The sequence below is a fragment of the Antennarius striatus genome, chromosome 17 (genome assembly GCF_040054535.1).
Source record: "Antennarius striatus isolate MH-2024 chromosome 17, ASM4005453v1, whole genome shotgun sequence".
Classification (NCBI taxonomy): Eukaryota; Metazoa; Chordata; class Actinopteri; order Lophiiformes; family Antennariidae; genus Antennarius; species Antennarius striatus.
In genome coordinates this window covers 5,484,792-5,508,562 of record NC_090792.1, presented here as the reverse complement: position 1 = coordinate 5,508,562, position 23,771 = coordinate 5,484,792, and the positions used below count along the sequence as shown (strand labels likewise).

The window sequence follows — 23,771 nt, the reverse complement described above, 5'->3', positions numbered from 1 at the left end:
CTGCACCCAATATCCCTTACTCTTACAATGTAAGCTAAAAAGGGAAATGTAGCATCAATGTGCCATAGTGAAATTAGTGCTTAATACAAAAATACATTGCTATTTTCCCAGCTATCACAAAGCTTTGTCATTCACTGAACTAATCTACTGAGCAGCCTATAGCCAGTAAGATGATGGTATGAAGGAGTGATGCCTCTGAAGCTGGATTTCTCTTGGAGTCGGAGCTCATATTCATCATGAGTTTGTCACAGAGCTTATGATGAGTAGCCTGACAAAAGATGAACTGATGTAATAAGAGAGCAAACGACCTCCCATGATAGACGAGCAGCTGGTGAAAAATGGATTTGAATTTGACGCAGAAAACACTGCATGGTGTCTCAGCTGTGAGAACACCCTCTCCTCCTTGTGGGGCTGGACCAAAGTCATTTATCATTTTCCAGTGGGTTCAACTAGAATAGATTCATCATGGGTATGCGTGGGAAAAGACGAAGTACCCTCTTAAAATATATAGCCCAATTGATTGAAACGGTTGAATGTCTTTTTTGTTTTGATCTCCCTCATAGTCATCTCTATCGGAGCATTGGTGTGCATATAGTGCATACGAAAATTTTGTGGTTTGAAAGGTATTTTTAGGATGTTCCAGGGATCTGTACTGGCAGAGTCAAAGTCACTCCTTAAAACTTTAATGTGTGAGGTCCCTTAGCTCTTAGGTTTCTGTGGCTATTGTTATGTTTAAATTTGGAAAATAGAGTACACACTCAGGTGGCACGGTGGCACAGTGGGTAGCAATGCCGCTGCACAGCAAGGCGGTTCTGGGCTTGAGTCCCGCTCTGTGTGGAGTTTGAATGTTCTCCTCGTTTCTGCGTGGGTTCTCTCCGGGTTCTCCAGCTTCCTCCCACATCCAAAACCATAGGCTTCAGGTTCCAGAGCTGTTCCAAATTGCCCGTAGTGTGTGAGTGCAAGCGTGCATGGTTGTCTGTTTGTGTGGCTCCAAGGCTCACTGGCGTCGTGCCCGGAGTTTCCCCCCGCCTCACGCCCTAAGCCACCTGGGATAGGCTCCAGCTCCCTGTGACCTGCGACAGCAGATAAAGTGGTGAAGAAAAGATGGATGGAAATCAGTGGAGCTGATGCCAGCCTGGAGATGGCATCAGCCCCGGGCTCCTGAAATCCTGTGCAGACCAGCTGTGTGGGATTGTTGGACACATGTTCAACATGAGCCTGAAGCTGGGAAGGGTTCCACAGCTGTGGAAAACGTCCTGCTTGGTCCCCGTGCCTACGACCCTAAAGCTACAGGCCGGTGGCGCTAACATCCCACCTTATGAAGACCCTGGAGCGTCTGGTCCTTTGTTATCTCCGCCCCCTGGTGAGCCCATCACTGGACCCACTCCAGTTTGCTTACCAGCCTGCCATTGGGGTGGATGGGGCCGTTATTTTCCTCCAACATTGAGCTCTGTCTCACCTGGAGAAGGCTGGGAGCACTGTGAGGATCATGTTTTTTGATTTCTCCAGTGCCTTCCACACAATTCAACCGGCACTTCTAAGGGACAAACTGGAGATTACCAGGTTGGACCACCATCTCATGGATTGGATATTGGACTACTTAACCAATCGTCTACAGTTCGTGAGGATCCAGGACTGTGTGTCAAACACGGTACATGTGTAAACCAAAAACAAGAGAATCACAGGAGTGTCCAGGTGTTTGAAAACAGTAAGTCAGTGAACCCAGCTACTCAGCTAATCTGATTAATTTAAATCAGAGTCTTCATCAGATTATTCCTGAATAGAAAGAGACATGCTAATTTAAGGTCAGTCAGAAGGCTATGATGCCTACAACTTACGACCAATAACGTTGATTTTACCTTTTTTTTTTTTCAAAATGGAATACAAAAAGAAATCACTCAAACTACTGCAATGAGCAAAGTTACTGCTTGCTTACTGCTAGTTTACACAGTAGACTACTACTACTGACAAAATTCACTTCAATACTGACTACAAAGGTTCACCGAATATATTATATTGTTAAGGCAACAACATTTTCATCAACGTTAGGCTAAATCCTTGCAGTAATTTGGTCTAACCGAATTAAAGTAATTGTATAAGTTTATGACTTGATTACGCCTAGCTCACACAGTAGCCTATCACTGCTGACCAAGGAAAAGCACTTTGCGTTGTGTTAAACTATTTTGTAAGACTATCGATTGGCGGCTGTGTCTAATATTAGTCCACTTTTACTCACTAAATGACAGAAGACTCTTGTTCGCCGTGTTGTGTGACTCGGACCACTTTCTAAACAAAACAACCGCACAGGTTTGAATTTACCGACTTCCGTGAATTACATTTACATTGTAACTTCATCAGCGCAAACACTACCCTAGCTCACCAAATATAATATTGGAGTCCATTGCTCAACAGTCCAGAGCAATGGAGAGTGTGGAAAAGACATGAAGAAGTGTGTACAGGCAGGATAGAACAGGTGGAGAAAAGTGTCAGGTGTGATAGAAGAGTTTCAGCTAAAATGAAAGGAAAGGTGTACAAAAAAGTGGTGAGACCAGCGATGTTGTTTGGTCTAGAGACAGTGGGCCCATTTCACAAAGGCAGGGTTAACAAACCCTGAGGTAAACCTGTGGTTCTGGGTTAACTTACCCTGAACTTGGAAAACCAGGGATTTCGGTTTCACAAACACTTTTCAAGGTTAGTTTTGTTAACCCAGACTAAGCTGACCTGCAGTTTAACAGGCGCGACAACTCTAAAAAAAGCCATCATCAATGGAGCTCCGATTCGACAAGACGCACACTGCAGCGCTTTATGGCAGCTGCCAACATAACACTCTTTTCATGTACATAAATGTGCTCTCAACTACTGTATATCAAGTTCATTCAAATAAGGAATTATATTTAAATGTTTTAATGTTATATAGATAAAACAGTAAATCAGCATATGTACGTTACAAAAACAGTTGACAAGAATATTCATACCATTGTGTAACTGAAATCAAGAGCTGACATGTAGCTCGTTTGCAGGGTTTCCTTGATAATAGCAAAAACTGCTTTAGTTCTTACAATGGCAGTGGCATTGTACTGCTTATAACCGCTTTAAGGCATTCCAAGTTTTGTTTTCTGTCTGTTGTAGTCACATGATACACACAGGAGTTACTCATTGATAAAAAGAAAAAAAAATAACAAGAAATTGAAGAAAGCAAAGGTAGCCTAATATTTTATGTTACTGATTGTTCTCATTGCTTCACATTCTGGTGGAATACAGAGTGTGACATTTATCCTCTACTGAAGCATTAACACATTCTAAGCCTTTTTTAACAGAGCATGGATGGACAGTAGCAGAGAAGTCCTAACTGCACAGATTATCACAGTGAAATAGACGTTCAGTGACCACCAGCAGTTCATTCTGTGGAATTCATATGCAACTATGTTTTAATGTCCTCCTCATGTATTCCTATCTATCTGCTAAAGACGTTTATAGAAATCACTTTCTAAAAACATATGAAACCGAAAACCCTGGTTTTCCCATATTTCAGGGTTAACTTACCCAGGTTTTCCATTTAACCTGCATCGTGAAATAGCCCCAGTGTTAATGAGGAAAAGACAGGAGACAGAGCTGGAGGTAGCAGAGCACTCTCTTTGTGAGTGACCAGGATGGATAGGATCAGGAATGAGTACATCAGAGGGACAGCACACGTTAGAGGTTTTGGAGATAAAGTCAGAGAGGCCAGACTGAGATGGTTTGGACATGTCCAGAGGAGAGATAGTAAATATATTGGTAGAAGGATGCTGAGTTTTGAATTGCAAGGCAGGAGGCCTAGAGGAAGACCAAAGAGGATGTTTATTAATGTATTGAAAGAGGACATGAAGGTAGTTGGTGTGAGAGAAGATAATGCAGGATACAGGGCTAGACAAGGGAACCAGGCAACTGATTCGCTGTGGCAACCCCTGAAGGGAAAAGCCAAAAGGAGAAGAAGAGGAAGTCAAGTGATACCTTAAATGCATGCTATTGGCTGACAGCATCGACATGTATGCTGCGTTCTGACTCATGGTTTCTCCTGCAACTTTTTGTTAAATACAAAAGTGCTTAGAACAGTATAAGAGTGTGGGAAAAGGTAATACAGATATAAGATGGTAACTAGAACTTCCAAGGCAGTCATTTTGACTGCTTTAAAAAATTTGAAATGTCATAGTCATAGTTATAGTCATAGTCAGCTTTATTGTCAAATATAACTTGGTTTAAAAAAACAACAACAACGATGTTCCAATAGGACCCCCGACTTTTCCTAAATGTGTGTATACAATTCTAACATTGTTTGATCATTAAATTTCAAAACACAAAAGAGATCTGAGTATTACTACCTAGAACTACCATAGGCAGTCATTTTGACTGGACATTATTCGTATATAATTTGGATTATCATTAAAAATATCCAAAAATATATTGGTGGAATAGGTGAAAACATAGCAGGACACTAAATTAAAACTATAATGATTGGGTGTTTTGTTTATTTAATTGACATAACATAGTTCTCTGCAATTACATATTCGAATTCAAACTTTGAGATAAAAACAATTGTATCTCTGTGAAAAAATTAAACAAAGAAACAAACAAATGTATCCTGGTTCAAAATAGATCTGTGTCATCATTAGACCTTAACAATGAAAATTCTTAACTACTATGAAGATTCAATAATGCTGTGATTGCTGCCAGCCAGCTGGAGACACTGCTGTTACAATGCCAATATGGTTTGCTTATGGTTCCCAAACACTCACAGTCAACACAGGTAATGCAGGTAATCTGCAGCTCCCTCTACCTGGTGACTTTTGACACAAATATCCTTTGCTTTATTTTTCTTACACATTTGCTTTATTTTTGCTACACATTCTTTACTTGGCTACTACTACTCCAACCTTGGTTCTGTTTTAGTACGTAACAGTGTTCAGTTTAGCCTCATGGCCACTAATGATGTTGACAGCTGTGTGGATTATGATTACAATGGAAATATTTATCCTTGGTTAGCATTAATAGACTGTTGGGGCTGCACTGTCACATTTCAGCACCTCTTTAGTGTGCCGGGCCCTTTGCTCCTCTACAGATGGAGGAAGCTCTCGTCTACTCTTATTTACTGGACCAACCATGCTGGTTTTCTGGGCCTTTAGTGCCTTAGTAAGTTCAAGAGGAGTAAAGAAGTTATCAGTGGTGATATTTCACCACTCAACACAGGTTACCTGTGTTTACTGAGTGTTTGGGAGCCATAAGCAAACCATCTTGGCATTGTAACAGCAGTGTCTCCAGCTGGCTGGCAGCAGTCACAGCATTACTGAATGTTCATAATAGTTAATCATTTTCATTGTTAAGGTCTACATTAAGAGGTACATTTATTTTTATTTTACAGTTTGAATTTGGATGTGTAATTTCAGACAAGTTATGTTGTGTCAATAAATAAAAAAAATCAATCATCATAGTTTTAATTTAGTGTCCTGAAGTGTTTTTACCTATTCCACCAATATATTCCTGGATATTTAAATGATAATCCAAATTATATACGAATAATGACCAAGCAGTCAAAATGACTGCCTATGGTAGTTCTAGTAGTTTCAGAATCCTGGTACACCCAGTGTTAATGTCAGTATTGGGAGGGCTCATAAATGTTTGACCGTAAATAATAAAATAAATAGTTTGTTGCTATATCACAGAATTACATTTTTAATGGGTGGTCTTGGAACGCATTTACCGCGAGTAACAATAGATTACTGTTCTTTATTGATCTCTGTAGGGAAATTATTAGCTGTTCTATACAAACAGCTATGCATGTAATCATAAAATCAAAAAAAGCAGAATATACAACAATGAATAAGTACAATGACAGTAAGCATAAAATCACCAGCGGTACAAAACTTTAGTGTAACCCCTGAAGTCATATCAATGTTGAGTGAATTGCAGACAGGCATGTGAATGGTGGGAGTTAACATCCTATGAAGACTGGGCCATACTGGACCATTGCTTTTGGAGATACTTTTATACCAATTTCCTTTACAATGCCACAACAAATACCATTTAACAGCTGGTGATAATCACACTAAAGTAACATGAAGACCTTAAAGCTGTCTTGACCACAACTGGGGTCAACAAGGTGTCCATAAAATAATAAACCACAGCACTCTCAACAGCTTCCTTTTTGATGGTAACATTAGCCATCGCTATGCGTAACTGCCATCAGCTGAAAACACATTACATAGACCATCAAGAACAACAACAAAAAAAGACAAAAGATAATCTTCTTGATTCACCTTAACTTGGATGACTAAGAATCTATGCAGACATTATTTAGAACACTCATTCATCAAATTTTGTCTGACCATTTTTTACTGTTTTGTTTTACTAATTCAATAAATTAAAAATAAAGCTTTTATTTCTAAAGTACCTTAAAAGTCTCTATACATGCTTATGTATAAAAGATGGTAAACAGTGCATTCCAGAACAGGTAAGAACAGACACGTCATCCTGAAATAAACTGTACATTATCTCATTGAGAAAGTCTAGTAGAGGAAATTGGGAGAAAAGTGTCTATGCTTAAAATATTCAAGTATTCGTTGAAAAGTGACTCATTTCATTGTATTACGTAATGCCTGTCATCAAAACTAACAGTAGATGGAACCCAACTGGGAGCTGGTCACGATGTAGGAGGGGCAGCCTGTTGTTTGTCATGCCAGTCCAACTGAGGAGGTTTTACAGGTATTCACTGTCCATCAATGCGGATGGGCCATCTGGTCACAAGTGAGCAGTCTGGCAGGCAATCAGAGCAATCGGTGGCATGATAGAGAGTCTATTTTCCCCTTCACTGATCTTTATATCTGTCCTGCTGTGTGCTAGATCATTCTTATTGATCCTTCTGCTGCCACACCCCAACCCCCTACCATTATCACCAAGTGTATGCCATAAAAGTGTGTCTTTATGAAGACACCTCAACTTTAGCCCTATCCCAGCTTTGCATCTACTCTTGCTGTTTGTGATGGAATAGGTCTCATTGGAACAGGATGGCCATACTTTAAAAAGGTACCGGAGATAAAGGTTAATGTAATTATACAGTTCCGTTACTCCCTCCCTCTCTGGGTTGTGCAGGTAGTCGAGGTTAGAGAGGACAGGCTGATGTGACCGGGGTTGTCTCAGTGTGATACAAGGCGGGAATGAGCTGTTAATGCAATGTTGATAAGCAGCAGATAATGTGTTTGTTGACCTTCAACTTGCCCTTCTGCTTTGGTTGTTGTTTGTGTAAGCTTTTCACCTCACTGTCCCACCTTGCATAAACCTGGTGCAAGTGGTTAAAAAGCAAGAGAGCAAGAAATAAAGAGTGGTGGTTGTGAGGCAGTGGGAGGAAGTAGAAGCTTGTGTTCTTCTCTAGATGGTGGAAAAACAGCCATGCATCACTGTGGACAGGTCATTTGAACAGTGCAATGCTGCATCTGAGTGTTCCTGAGATTAGAAAGGCTAATAATTTCTGAGCACCATGCTTTATGTTAATGTGACAGGCCTCGCTGTATATTTCTGCTGAGGCACCAGCTTTGTGATGCTTAATTTTACTTTAATGGAACTGTTGTGTTAGTATCTACAGCCACCTCAGAGATTTAGACTGGCCCTGAATTAACTCGCTTTATAGCAGAGGACGTCCTCTGATAATTTCTCCCAAGGACATTCTCAACAAGCTAACTTTCTCTCAAGCTGTCAAATGGTTTTGACAGTGAAATATCCCTGCTTTCACAATCACTTACTGAGTTTTCCTGGAAGGTTATTAGAGACACCCGTTCCTTTTTTTGGATGTTTTACTTTAAAATAACATATTTTCAGTTGATTGTTTTTTAAACACCACTCCTAAAGGCCCAATCATCTTTAATATGCCTTCTTCTAAGCCTGCTGCGAAGCTCTAAAAATAACTTATCATTTGACTGCAGAGCAACACACATGAAGGCAATGCAAACAGAAAGTGAGTTTTTCTTTCTGCCAAGGGACTGCAGATAGTATTGTCGTAGTGACTAAATGTGGTACAATAAGTTTTTCATTTTTTTGCCTTAGTTTGCATGTAACTGGATTCACTCATTTGATCAGGACGAAGAGAAAATGTGATGGTATTGTTATCTACAGGGTCAAACACAGTTTCAAAATATAAAATGATAAAGAAGCTCAAGTTTTATCACATACTCTGTACAGTTCAATGGCATAATTTCTATAGTTTTTAGAATGTGACTAAACACAAACATCCCCCTCTCCCATTATGACCGCCATCTATGTGGCTATTCAACAACAGCCACACTTCATTTGAAGACAACAATCCATCAATAGCAGTCATTACAATGTTGTCTGTTGCCACTCTCCTGCACACTGTGTCATCACTGTCCCTAATACATGTCACAATTGTGGTGCTGTCCGAGAACTTCTGCATGTAACATGCATCCAAATTGTACTGGAAGTCTGTGGTGTAGAGCATCATCCGCAGTGGTTTTATGTGTACATAAAAACAATGCAGACATCAACAGACAATAAACAACCTTTTTCATAAATTGATAATCAATATATCTGTAAACGAAACAATTACATTAAAAACTGGATTGAAGTGATGGTACTGATGAGGTTTATTTTGAAATATAGCGACTTCCAATTCAATGTAGGAGAAATACTGATCGTTTCCAATAAAAAGGTGGACAAGTCGATCAAATAATACAGTAATTACAAAAATGAGAATTAGTGGTTGGGGACCGCTCATCTAGGGGTAAAGGGAGACAATGACACCTGAAGTGTGTTCCGGACATTTGGTCTACTCCGCGGTTTGGTTTTCTTTACGGTCACTGCAGAAAATCCCGCTTCACAAAGACAGGAGGTTGGAAATGGAAGCAGGGTTTTTGATGACTTAAGGAGCTATGGAACCCCCAAAAATTAGGAGGAGACAAACATGTAGACAACAGAGCCTACTATCAATCAAGTTTTACTTACAAAACGCTTAATCACGTCAGCAGACAGTCCAAAGCACTAATTACTATGTAGTTATGAAACACTTTAATTGTAATAATATAAAAAAATAAAAATAAAAATAGTAATAATGAAGACGGGCGGCAGAGTGGCGCAGTGGGTAGCTCTGTCACCTCACAGGTAGAAAGTACCTGATTTGAATCTCTTCTTTGAGAAGTTTGCATGTTCTCCCCGTGCCTGCATGGGTTCTCGCTGGGTTCTTCAATTGCATTCGCACACCCAACAACATGCAATTTAAGTGAACTGATCGTTTCAGATTACCCATAGGTGTGAGTCTGAGCATGAGTAGTTGTTATGTCTTTTGTGTCGCTCCACAGTGCACTGCCGTTGGGGTGTCCCATACACCAGAATGTCAGCTGGGATAGGCTCCAGCAAACCAAATGACTCTCAAAAGTGGAAGAACCGGTTGAAACTGAATGAATGAATAAATGATAATAAAGACAACACAAGAGTGCTCTGAGAGCACAAACCTCCACCAAAATTGTAACATCTAATATACAAGTTTCATATACAGTAATTCTAAAGTTGTGAACAAAAACTGTGTAAATGTTGTATCTCAGAATGACGAAAAACTACAACATCCAGTGCTGATTCTTATTAATGCCAAAATGTAATCATCTCTAGGATAAATATCTATCTTTGGTGAAAATTCCATGCATATCCGTCCATCCGTTTTTGTATATTCCTGTAGGTAAGTTTGTTATAATAAAATATTAACATCCAGTTCATGTAGTCTTAACGAAGAAAACCTGCATAGACTCAATATATGTGATCAATATCAGGTTGTTTCTATATGTAAAATATGTGTTTGCTATAAAATTTCATCAAATCACTTAATTTTACAGAGAAAAGGCAGGGCATTTACACCCTTTGTGTAAGTTACTCTTAGCATTTTTACCTGTTTAAAAGCTTTGATTCACATTTTGACATCACTCTTTTGCCATAGTGAAAACATGTTATTTTTGTTGTCATGTGTTGTGCATGAACTGCTCAGGTAAATTACATACACATTTACATGTATTCCTCTCTCTTAGGTGTGATTCAGGTCAATCATTTTTCCTCATTTCCGGCACATACAGATATTCAGGCATGACAATCAACACACAAAGAGCCTGAGAAACATCTTCAGTGGTTTCACTGCCTATTTACATAGAAGATTTAGCACATCATTGCATTTTTTGCAATTTCTTGGAGATGATTTTTTGAAAATAAATGTGTTTGGCCCACCACTTAGTACAACTAAAGTCACAAAGGACTACATTGTGGCTGACTCATCCCAGCTGACACTCAGCTGGGCTCGATTCAAGACATAACTTAAAAGGCTGTTAGCTTTCACCCCTTTTTTACATGCTGTTTAACTTTGTTTTCCTATCTTCTCTGTGTTAATGGTATTTCATTTTATAGTTTGTTATTCATTGTTATCTTCAAAATGAAATTGCATCTCCTACTAGGCTATTAATCACACATTCATTTCTATGGTTGTGTGTCCCTTCACCATGCATTCACTGTAAGTTTAAAGGGCTTTGAGCCAGTTCATGGAACGAAAAAAAAAGAAAAAAAAGAAACTTTTTGTGTTTTACCAAGAATGAAAACAAAAACAACATTTTTAGTGTTCTGTTACTGAGTTGTTTATTCAAAATAAGCGTAACTGGTTAATGCAATTTTTTTAAATTATTGCCTCAAATCTCTATGATTAGAGCGGAGATCTGATGCATGTCATCAGTAGTCAAGGAAAAAGGCAGTCTCCCATTCCCAATTGCACTCACAAGAGGTAAACATTGAACTGTGGTATTTACTAGGATTCAATAATGCTGGTTGTTTCTAATTTTGGGCATTTTCCCATTGTATTTAGATGGAAAGACATTGTGAGACAGCATTTTTCATATGACCCAGCTTCCAACAAATCCACGTGTAACGTGGGATTTGGAGCTGAAATCATAAGAAATTATGCAAATTGACTGAGACACATTCAGCAAAAGCATCCAGACATCTTCAAGAATTTGTCCACTCAAGTCGGCCGAAAGAGAACGGTTTCTACAGGGCAAAATAAGTTTCAAGTTTCAAGTTTATTTATTTTTATATAGCCCAGATTCACAAACAATGTCTCAAAGGGCTTTACAATCTGCACATGGACGATATGCCTCTGACCTTTGTGCACTGCAAGCAGTGCGACCCTCGCATCGGATAAGGAACAACTCCCCCCAAAACCCTTTTAACAGGGGAAAAAATGGATGGGAGAAACCTCAGGAAGACTGCAGAGGAGGGACCCCTCTTCCAGGAGTGGACAGACGAAGCAATAGATACCGCATGTACAGATTAACAACACAATAATAATAACAGTAACAATAACAGTAACAATAAATGTATAACAAAGGCATGCCGATCCATCCAGTAGAGCGAGTCACCACCAGCCGATGAAGCACACAGAGGTCACCGATTGCCGAGGATCCACCACTCTGAGGACAGACCAGACAGTGCCTAAGTCATTGAGCTCAAAAAAGTTAAAGTCAAGGTTACTCTGGCAAAACCCCAAAACCACAGCAGAACCAAATGAGGCAGAACCAGCACTCCCCTAGTGGATGGTGAAACAGGACCACTGTACAGCTTGTGCTATCGCCAGCCATGGAAGCAGACAGAGGTAGCCGATTGCCGATGATCCACCACACAGAGGCCTGTGAGAGAGAACAGCAGAAGAAGGGAGAGAGACAGAGAGAACAGGGGGAGAGTGGTGCTAGAGGGACCAGAATAGCAGAGGATTAATGGGAGGCAGGGGCCTAACTAAGAAATCCTATGACTCGTCGGCAGGACTAGGCTAAACCTAAACATTGAGACCGCCATCCCCGATATTACTTATATGTTAGGTCGAACAGATATGTTTTGAGTCTAGATTTAAAGACATTTACAGATTCAGACTGTCTAATATTTATAGGGAGGTTATTCCACAAGAAAGGGGCACGATAGGAGAAGGCCCTCTGGCCAGCTGACTTCTTTTTAAATCTAGGAACACACAAGAGACCTGTATTCTGAGATGCAATAGTTGTGAAGAAGCCCAAAGTACTAGAACTCCCGAAGTTCTAGTAGATGCATGCTTGTAGCTTGTAACTATTAATTGCAGACCATTTTCTTTAATGGAGGACTCTGGCCTTTGAAAGAGTACTTACTCATTGCAAGTAGCCATTGGAAATGGATTCGTAATTATTTCAGCCAAAAATATTGGCAAATATTGTTCAAAACAAAGTGCAACATGCCTATGGAGAGGGAATTGTTTCAAGAACTCTGGCTGTTAGAGAATTTAGAGAATATTTTACACACTATAAGGCGCACCTAAAAGCCTATAATTTTCTCATAAACCCGCAGTGCGCATTATAATCCGGTGCGCCGGATTATACTGTATATATGGATTAATATTCATATTAATATTGGTTAAAAACATGATCGCTGAAAAAAAGCTGGCAGTCTGGCCGACAGTCATGCCGCACTACGCCACCAGGGGCACCCTCACAAAGCACTCAGGCCTACGCCCTCTAACAATGGTAGTCAAGGGGCATAACCGAAGTGCCGCTCTCACTGATCTGCTGTCTGACGGCAGAGCAGCCTGCGGAGACCACCCATGCCTGGCTACGATTCCGTAGTAAAACATAAGGAACTTTCAACAATTCTATTAATAAAGTTTTACTGACTGACAGATCTCAGTATTTCCCAACTACTGTGGTGCTGAAAATAGCCCACTTTAAACTTAGTTGGTCTAAAAAATGCTATTTTCGAGTGTCAGTGCTGTAATCTGGAATCTAGTGACGGTCCATTCTGTTAGTCTGCGGAAACACAAGGAGAAACTGGCATAAAGGTGAATGAAAGACCCTCAAAGCTGAACTTCCAGCCGTTTTTGACATTTCAAGAGCAGAGTCACTGCTTAGACAAAGGTGTCTGGTGTGCTGCATTTGATTTGCAAATGTAGTTGATACCTGAAACAACACGTTAGGGGGGAAGCACATTTAGGCCCCGTCCACACGATGACGGATTTTTTTAAAAACGCAACTTTTTAAAAACGCATCGAAAACGATTTGCGTCCACACGACAGCGTTTAAAAAAAAATTCCTAGATGAGTACACGGACACTGTGACGTCCCACATCACCTTCTGTGAGGACAGTGTCATCCTAACACGCACCAGAATTAGCTACAACAACAGAGAAGGAGGCTGCATTCGGAAGTGGGGACAGAGACAGATACAAGAAGGCCAAGTACAGATTTGGTAAGGAGGTGAGAAGAGCCAAATCTGCATACGGTAAGAGAATGGAAGAACAATTCTCAGCCACCGACTGCCTCTGCCTGGAAAGGGCTCAAGGCTATCACCAATTACAAGCCTAGAGCCCCCCACTCTGTCAACGACCTACGTCTTGCCAACAGCCTTAACGACCATTACTGTCGTTTCGAAAGACAATGGGACAGACCTGATCCCTCTAGCACTGTCAGCCAGCCACTGGCCAGCAGCCCCATCCTCTCCCCCATTGTGCCATCTGGACCTTCACAGCCCCACACCTCAGTGCCACCCCCCCTTCCCACACCTCTCCTTATCATAGACAGAGAGGTGAGGAGTCTCTTTCAACGACTCAACCACCGCAAGGCTGCAGGCCCAGACTCCTGAAGAAGAGCCTGTGGTTGAAATTGACTCTGCAGTCCAGGGATTTGTGTTCTAAAGTGTTTGCTGTTCAGCACATGCTTTACAATTGGTGTTGGATGATGCGTTGAAAGACAAAGGAGTGTCTACATTACATCTACAGCAAGGCATGTTGGCAAAAAGTTATACCCTAGAAATGTTGTGGTCATTCTCAAAAGAATGGGCCATAAGAGGGCTAGGTCGACTAGGCTGTAGGAATGAGATGGCACTCCACACATGACTTGCGCGCTAACAGCATTTTGCCATATCATGTCACCGACAGCCAATAGGCTGCATTTGAATGAATCAGAGTGGCTGTCCAATCTAGTCAGTGTTCTGAAACTTACAAAAATCACTAAATGCATTCAGTCAGAACGGCTTACTGCAGGTGACTTTAATAGCCAATGGTTGAATTGTGCATTGGATACTAACAAAATTGACTGCTCCTTTACCAAACAATTGGTCCAAAAGGGCGTCAGAATTAACTGTTCAAAAATGATATTCAGGTCAGCTTTAAATGTCCTTTTTCACATTTTTTGTTATTATAATGTATTGTCAAAAATTGACAGTTTTGAAAATTTCTTTTGTAAAAATTGTACTTGATTTTCATAATGTTAGCTTTAGCCCGAAATTTTGTATTTATACTGGCAATGTACCATTTATTATTGTTGTTAATGGCAGCTGTAGCCTTCTTTCTGTGCTATTTGAAATAAGCCTTTTTTCTTGTGAATATAGCTATCCTTTTGTTAAAGTATGTGTTCAAATGGTAGCTGTAGGTCTGTTTCTGCTATTTCCTTATATAGAGCTATAGGAAAAACACAATGAAGATCTGCTGTTTGGCCATAAATGACTTGCAAAACAACAGAAACAATGTCCTAATTTAATTTGCAGTCCTAGTTCTATTACTGGAATGTGTATTAGCATGCATTAAGTGTTGAAAATGTACTGACCATAGAGACAGGGACACAGGAACCACATGATTTCACTAATGTGCTGACAGGTACTATAGACAGCTGCTCGGTAAAGGCAGGTGAATCAGACCATCCTCAGTTCGACTACACTGTCATTTCCCTTTTTTTTTTTTTTGTGGAAATCACTGGACGTCAATGTTTTTCTTTTTTCCTTTCAGTGTTTTATGAATTCCAACCCAATCTTAACAAAAATCAGTGCTCACAACTGTGCTGCTCTTTCCAACGCCATGAAGTGACCTCACTTGGCCTTGTTCTGCTGGATTTTTTCATAAACTCAGGCAGATGTATAAGGTTTTTTTAAAATTAACATTTAGTTTTTTTCATAAACTCAAAAGTGGATAGTGTCACAGTGACACCTACAATGACGGCACAAAAAATGTCCCAAATTTTCTGGTCTTTAGGCTAAATTTGTTGTCATCTTCCTATTTGAAGCTAATTTCCAGTCAAATCTTTAAAAAATAAACACATACTTTTCTAAATAACCAACTTTAATTGTGTGCTTGGAAAATGGAAGACATAAAAAACATCACACAATCTCTCCATTTGCTGAGTTTTTTTTAAATTTATTTTATTTTAAATGTCCTTCACCTTCTACAACAGTAGGTGATGCTGCGTCTCAATTAATCTTACAGTACTGTGAGAGGTGTCGGTTTGTCATTTGTCTGTTTTTATTCTACTTCCAACCTGTGAGTTGCTGCAGGCTCAAAGAAAGGCACTGGTAGAATTTGGATATGTCACACACTCAATATACATGCATTTAGAATAAGAAGACAAAAGGTTGATTGTGCAAAAATGGAGTCTAGGACATACTGATGGAAGTGAAGTCAAGATTTTTTTGTTGTTGTGAGCTGCCAAATTTGCATTTTCTATATTTATATAATGTGTTTCCTCTGTTTTCTGTTTAGTCTGTGCCATATTGTTGTTTCTGGTGGAGGATGGTCAGTAGAATCTCCTCTGTCATTCTTACTTTGTCTCATTGAATTACACCCGACATCTTGATTATAACTCTGTCTTTTGCTGGTGTGTCCTCACTCTTTGGCTCTTCCTTGGCATTTTCTGACAATATTTACATTGAGTTGGTCATTTCTCTGTACTGTCACTTTTTTTTCCCCCCAGCACCCGCACTTTTTCACTGGCTTTGCTTTCTCTATGTGTTTCTAAATCTCTCTCTCTCTCTCTCTCTCTCTCTCTCTCTCTCTCTCTCTCTCTCTCTCTCTCTCTCTCTCTCTCTCTCTCTCTCTCTGTCTCTCTGTCTCTCTCTCTTTCTTTCTCCCTCCCTCCCTCTCCGAGTCCCCCCCCTCTCTCTCTGACAGCTCTGGGATCCAGACCATTGCTGTTGTCTTCTGTTTAAGTGCATGCAGCAAAATATTGCGTACATCAAAGGATGGTCTGAGAGCAGGGACGAGGAGTTTTTCTCATTGCCACCATGCTGAGATTTTAATGGATTCTTCTAAAGTTTTCAAGAAGATAAATTACAATTAAAAACAACTGGAACATGCTGAAGTTGACAGAACAAAAAATGGTGGATATACAATGCTCTTTTTAAGGCTTCTCTGGTACCGAATTACTATTCCAATTTTACAGCCTATTTTCCATCCATGGCTTTGAAAAGTCTGTCTTTGTGAAATTGTCTGCAGATGTCTTTGTAAGAGCAAAACCAGAGGCAGATAGATAAAGAGAGTGAGAACTGCACATGAGAAGCAGCCCGAGAGCTGGGAAATGAATGCACAAGCTGAGCCCCCAACTCTTTTTTAGGGGAGGATGAAGGATGTGTTGGTCCGACCTGACTGCCTGCTGACAAGTGTCAAAAGTGTGCATTTGAAAAATGTGAATATATTTTTTGCTGAAAATTACTGGTTTTTTGGTGGTTGATGAATTTCAACTCATTGAGCAGCAAAGTGTCAAGAAATTTTGCAAACAGGTGGCAGCCTGGTGGTCTTTGGTATTATGAGGTTTCCTCAATTATGATAGTGGTGTTCTGTAGATCGGTCCGTGGAGTTGTGTATCTGCTCAAATTTTTTTTCTTCCGTCATGTGCCCTATGGATGTTTTACCTTTACGGGGTTTCATAAGAGAGTGTTCCTGCCAAGCTCCTTGTCTTTTTGCCCTTTATTGGACTGCCTGGATGGGATGGCTGATTCTGGGATGTTTTGCTACTTCCCCATCAGAGAGGTTGTTAAACTCTGTGAACCTAAACAAACTACAGGTGACAGGAGCATCTTATGCTCACAAGGAGCAACATCACCTGCGTACAACGAAGCACCAGTCTTCTCCACCCATCTCCATATACAATTCCCCAGCATCACTGAAGGGTGGTCATGGTGAGTGGTGTACAGCATCTGCTCAATTTGTACCATTTTAATTGATTCTGACGTGAATGACGCGCTGATGCGCTTCCTGGTCATCAAAACTTCACGCCACCTCATGTTTGATTATTCTGTTTCAGCCAAAACGACCACATGAAGTCTGACATCAGAGCAAATTGTTCACTTTGTCTGACATTTGCTGAGTCATTTTAACATGGAATTCAGTCTCATTAGGGTCTACCATTAACTTGATTAACTTCTTCACGAATAAAAAACCCCATCTCCCCTTTTTTTTTTTTTTAGAAATCTCACCCTGTAGAAGTGTGTGTATATACATACATGTGTGTATTAAATACTGAACTGAGTAATAAATAATCAGTAATGTTAAACTGTATATGAAATATATAAGAGAGCTTCTTCAATATGTTGAAAAAATAAGAAAGGGTTAGTTTTAGGAGGGTCCGCCGATTGTCGAACCTCAGACTGAGGAGGAACAATGTGGGTTCCGTCCTGGTCGTGGAACAACGGATCAGCTTTTAACCCCTAAGAGGTTTGGGAGTATGCCAATCCAGTCTACATGTGCTTTGTGGACTTGGAAAAGGCGTACAATTGGGTCCCCAGGAATATACTGTGGGTAGTACTGCAGGAGTATGGGGTGAGGGGGCCTCTCCTCAGGGCCATCCAATCCCTGTACGCCCAAAGTGAGAGCTGTGTTCGGGTTTTCGGCAGTAAGTTGGACTTGTTCCGAGTGGCCTTCACCAGGGCTGCGCTATGTCACCAATATTGAGGGGTAGTCGTTTAGTTTAGTTTGGTAGGCTGAGTATTGCATCGCTGCTTTTTGCAGATGATGACCTGCAGCGCTCACTAGTCCAGTTTGCAGCCGAGCGTGAAGCGGCAGAGATGAGGATCAGTACCTCCAAATCTGAGGCCATGGTCCTTAGCAGGAAGCCGGTGGACTGCCTTCTCCGAGTGGGGAATGAGGTCTTTCCACAAGTGAAAGAGTTCAAGTATCTTGGAGTCCTGTTCATGAGTGAGGGAACAATGGGGTGTGAGATTGGAAGGAGAATTGGGGCAGCATGAGCGGCATTGCGGTCGCTTTACCGCACTGTTGTCACAAAGAGGGAGCTAAGCTGAGAGGCAAAGCTCTCCATCTACCATTCAATCTTCACTCCTACCCTCAACTATGGTCATGAGCGATGGGTTATGACCAAAAGAATGAGATTGCTGATACAAGTGGTGGAAATGGGCTTTCTCAGATGGATAGCTGGTGTCTCCCTTAGAGAAACACTGCCATTCACGAGGGGCTCTTTTGTGTGGAAAGGAGTCAGCTGAGGTAGTTTGGACATCTGGTGCAGATGCCTCCATGTCCAGCTGGGAAGAGGCCTCAGGGCAGGCCCAGGACCAGGTGGAGGGATTATATCTCAACACTGGCATGTGAACGCGTTGGGATTCCCTAGTCAGAGCTGGTGGATGTGGCCGGAGAAAGGGATGTTTGGGGCTCCCTGCTGAAGCTGCTGCCCCCACGACCCGACTATGGATAAGCGGTGGAAGATGGCTGGATGGATGGTTGGTTTTATAACTACCCAAAAGGTTTCAAAATATATAAAATGGACAATGTCATATTTGATTGTAAGAATATTGTGTTAGTATTTTTTTACACATGAAATGTTCTTTGTTTAATACTTATATATGGGGAATATAGTGTAAACAATTGTTTCTTGTCTCGTACTTTCAGCCTGTAGATAACTAACATGTACAGAGAGAAACAGTCATACATTAATTAAATGGAATGACTGTCTTATGCATACATATAAAAGCTGGTCATTCCACATCTGGATGTGTCTAATAAATCTTGCTTTTGTTTTGTTTTTTTGCTGTGTGTTTTAAATGATATGTTGCTGTCTTGGATAAATGAGCACTTCTGTGATTGCAGTTGGAAACCTTTTGATCCTCATTGTGATGAGTTTATTGCAATCATAATTATTTTCTAGGCGACAACTTTCTCAGAGTGGCCAGGTGTCTGTGTGTGTGTACTGTATGTACGTGTGTATGTGTGTGTGTGTGTGTGTGCGTGTGTGTGTGTGTGTGTGTGTGTGTGTGTGTGTGTGTATGTGTGTGTGTGTGTGTGTGTGTGTGTGTGTGTGTGTGTGTGTGTGCATGCACATGTGTGTATTTGTGTTTATTTATGTTCTTTCCATCTGGACCCTCTTCAATGCACAGCAGCACTCCATGGGCTTTACAGTATTGTAAAAATGTACACATAATTTAATCCTTATAATGTTTTTATTGTCAATCTATCTGTCTATCTGTATATTTAAAAGGGCATGCAGCTAAAATTAACATTTGTATTAAGAGCTAAATTAACAGTTCTTCAGCGTGTTAAAGGTTGGGAGCCAAGAGGCAACATTTTCTCAAGGGTAATATGTACCATGTATGTACCATGTAATATGCTCTGATGCCACAGGACCGTTGTGCCTGCTGTTAACTGCCTCATCCTCCTATGTCTGCTCATTGCCACTAGCTATTTATCAGGTGTCTACAGTGATTGTGATTTTATTAAAAGTAGAGCGTTTGTGTGTGAGAACACTCGTTGCACAGCCTTTAAATGGAAATTATTATTAGTACTGTATTAGAGTGAGCATTCACATAAAACCTGTCACACAGAATTGTTGTTTCCACACACATTCATTAGTACCTCCTATTTATTTCAGAGCAGCGTATGACAGAGTAGCCAACATGAATGGATGACTGACTCACAGAGCTGTATAGGAGAATGAGGTGACATATTCAGATTAATGAAAAAATTGAAATGGTCTATCCATTTTTTTATAGACTCATTGCATCCATTCTTGTATTATGTCTGTAATTGCCTAGCTCTAAACTTATGTTTCTATAACAGCATGGGAGGAGTGGTGGAGCTTATGTTTTTCTGTTTATTAGCTAGCGTAGTCAAAGATGATACAGGATGATACAGCAGCGTATAGGTGGGGAGATAATGATATAAAATAATTTTTCATTGAACCCCTTAAAACATGTGCACATTACTTCAAGTGGGAGATGGGATACACCTTGGACCTAAAGAAAAGCAGCCATTGTCATATTCATGTCTATGGTAAATTTAGAGTCATTATTTCACTAAGACTGCATTTTCTGGTGGTGGAAGGAAACTGAGTAGGCCTAAAAGAACCTGCACAGATGAAGGATGAACCTTCTACAACACTCGACACAGAAAGGTCTAAGGTCCTCAGGGGATTTGATCCCAAAACATACCACAAAATCTGTCTTGCTAAACCAACCACCACAAGGGCAGGTTCATGACTTCATGTTTTCACAGTTACTCTACTCACACCTACCACTTAAACTTAAATTGTAGGTAATTAACCCCTTATTTTCAACTCTGGGCAGCACAGTTGAAAATAAGGGGTTGTGCTGTTGCCTCACACAAGAAGGTCCTTGGTACACCTAAGTTGTTCATTTTCCTGACCCCTGCTTTGAGGTGTTATACTATTACAGCTTTAGATATTTTTTATTATAGTCACAGTATTCTATACCTCTGTAGTTTTTTAAATTCAATTTACACAAAAACAAACCACAAAATTTGCACATAAAGTAATGCATACATTAACAAAGACAATACATTAATTTTAAATTGATTTCCAGTATAAGAATTTAGTATGTTAAAAGATAAGAAAATTTTACTCCATGACATTTTATTTGCAAATCTTTTCCCTGCTGTGTTTAGCCGGGACGACATACATCTTTGGCAAAGGAGGAGGCCTTATTACATTTAAGTGGCCAGCCAATGAGAGGCCCAGCACCAGGACAGATAGGCTGACAGTGGGCTTCAGCACATCTCTGAAAGATGGTATCCTGGTGAGGATTGACAGCGCACCTGGACTGGGTGACTACTTGATGCTACACATTGTAAGTTCTCACACAATCTGCATGCCTGTGTTTTTGCTTTCCATATGTCACGTCACTGATGTTGAGAACCCAAAAGCATGACAGTCGAAGGAACTCCAAATCCATGAATTATTCCAAAAGCAAAGTTCACAAACCAGGTAATCAAGCCAAACAGGCAGACAAGTCCAACAAGGGGCAGGTAACAAAGAGGATCCAAAAATCAGTACACGATAAGCAAAAACAGAAATGTTGGACAGTAGGAATAAACACAATCTGGCCGGCAGGTGTGGGTCGAGCAGAGTATCATAGAACAAACTACTTATGGGAGAGGCTACAGGTGGCTGCAGCAACACAGCTATACCCGTTTCATCCACCGACGCGGGTTGAGTTGGTGGAGCTTATCCCAGCTGACTGGGGGCGTGAGGCAGGTTACAGTCCCGGCGCGATGCCAGTGAACCATGGAGCCACATGTAGACAGATAACCACTCACGTGCAAACTCACACCTACGGGCAATTTGAAACTGGCCAATTCCCCTGGAGTGCATGTTTTTGGAGATGGGAGGAAGCTGGCGAACCCTGAGAGTACCCACGCAGACATGGGGAGAACACGCAAACTCCACACACTGCGGGACTCGAACTGGGAGCCATCGGGCTGTGCAGCGACAGGGATACTCACTGCATCACCATGCGCCCCATTAAGTATAACAAAAAATAAAGCAAAAGATGAATAAAAATATACCCAAGACATGGCATGAGTAATGACACCATAGATACCAGACCTAGACTGTTTGGTGGGTCCAGTAGTTTGTGTAGTTGAAGTTTGGACAGGTGACTGGAGCTCTGTCTGTCATTTGGTTAGCGTTGTAAGTTGGAATTCATGATATTGGCTATGTGAAGCTTAGACTCACTGCTGACAGGGACTTTGTCAGGTGGGACCAGAAGCAGTTGTCTCTCAGGCCATTAGCTGGAAATTGGAACAGGTCTTATATAACAATGAATGTATTCATCTTGACAACAAGCTGGATTACAAGCTGACAAGTTGTGGGATAAGAGGCTAGGTGTTGTATGAGCTTTATTGTCTAGATGCAATGCAATGCAGAAGGCCAAAAACTTGCTGCAGGAATAGACCTCATATATGTTCCAATGCCATGGATTACACAATATTTCTTCAGTGCGCATCACATGTTTTGACTCTACCTGCCTTGTTTTTAAAAAATTCCATTAGGTGAAAACTGATACCTGGATATGCTACTCTGCACATCAAAAATTAAAGAGTCATATTCAAACAACAAAGCTTGATATTATCAGCAAGGTTAGGATCCAAAATTTAGGAACCAGAGACTGAAACAAGGGCAGAAGGAATTTATTGAACTGGGATTTATTGCAAAAAGGTAAAATAATAAAAACGAGAAGTTGTACCACCTCTTGACTGTGTTAGGTAGAGATCAATCTGGCAGGCAGATAAAGACAATGACACAATTAGAGTCACTAAATGTCCAAAGTCTATCTGAGGCAGTGTCAGGAGATAAATAACTGAAAAAAGAAAACACTAAAAACAAATCAAACCGGATAGCAGTCAGACTTATTTACAGGTCACAAAGGTGAACGCACAAAAGCTACATATGATGAATGAAAAAACCCGGGATTAAACTCTGCAGGTAATAGATTGAGTCCATAGCCCAGGTAAGTAGAGCAAAAGGAAACATGAATGAGAGTGATCTATGTGGACGTCCATGCCTCAGGGGCAACCATGCAGATGGACACACACATTGATAGCTGACATGAGGATTATGAGAGTCATGTGTTGTATGAAGAAAATGCCATGGTGGTTTTGCGCGTCATCACAATGACAACAAGCTACACCATAGTACATACATACCTGGCAGTTCAAAACTCAGCATCCTTCTACCAATATATTCACTATCTCTCCTCTGGACATGTCCAAACCATCTCAGTCTGGCCTCTCTGACTTTATCTTCAAAACTTCTAACATGTGCTGTCCCTCTGATGTACTCATTCCTGATCCTATCCTTCCTGGTCACTCCCAGAGAGAACCTCAGCTTCTTCATCTCTGCTATCTCCAGCTCTGTCTCCTGTCTTTTCCTCAGTGACACTGTCTCTAGACCAAACAACATCGCTGGTCTCACCACAGTTTTGTACACCTTTCCTTTCATTTTAGCTGAAACTCTCCATCACACATCACACCTGACACTTTTCTCCACCCGTTCCATCCTGCCTGTACACGCTTCTTCACCTCTTTTCCAGTGTCTTCATTGCTCTGGACTGTTGACCCTAAGTACTTAAAATCCTCCACCTTCTTGATCTCTTCTCCCTGTAACCTCAGTCTTCTACTTGGGTCCCTCTCATTCACACACATGTACTCTGTCTTACTGCGGCTAACCTTCATTCCTCTCATTTCCAGGGCAAACCTCCACCTCTCTAGCTTCTCCTCCACCTGTTCCCTGCTCTCACTGCAGATCACAATGTCATCTGCAAACATCATAGTCCATGGAGATTCCTGTCTAATCTAGTCTGTCAGCCTGTCCATCACCATAGCGAACAAGAAGGGGCTCAGAGCTGATCCCCGATGCAGTCCCACCTCCACCTTGAACTCCTCTGTCAAACCTACAGCACACCTCACCACTGTCTTACAGTCCTCATACATGTCCTGCACTGCTCTAACATACTTCTCTGCCACTCCAGACTTCCTCATACAATACCACAGTTCCTCTCTGGGCACCCTGTCATAAGCTTTCTCCAGATCTACAAAAAGACAATGCAGCTCCCTCTGGCCTTCTCTGTACTTCTCTATCAACATCCTCAAAGCAAATACTGCATCTGTAGTACTCTTTTTTGGCATGAAACCATACTGCTGCTCACAAATGTTCACTTCTGCCCTTAGTCTAGCTTCCACTA

General features: G+C 40.9%; 1 protein-coding gene across 2 annotated transcripts in view; it reads left to right on the top strand.

Annotated features, from left to right (window-relative positions):
- The window catches only part of nrxn3a (neurexin 3a), a 227,550-nt gene that overhangs the window by 171,389 nt on the left and 32,390 nt on the right, over positions 1-23,771 (top strand). For both annotated transcript variants that reach the window (XM_068338595.1, XM_068338594.1), the window contains one exon: positions 20,695-20,876. In XM_068338595.1, coding sequence (XP_068194696.1) covers positions 20,695-20,876 — 182 coding nt within the window. The remainder of the gene's footprint in view (positions 1-20,694; positions 20,877-23,771) is intronic.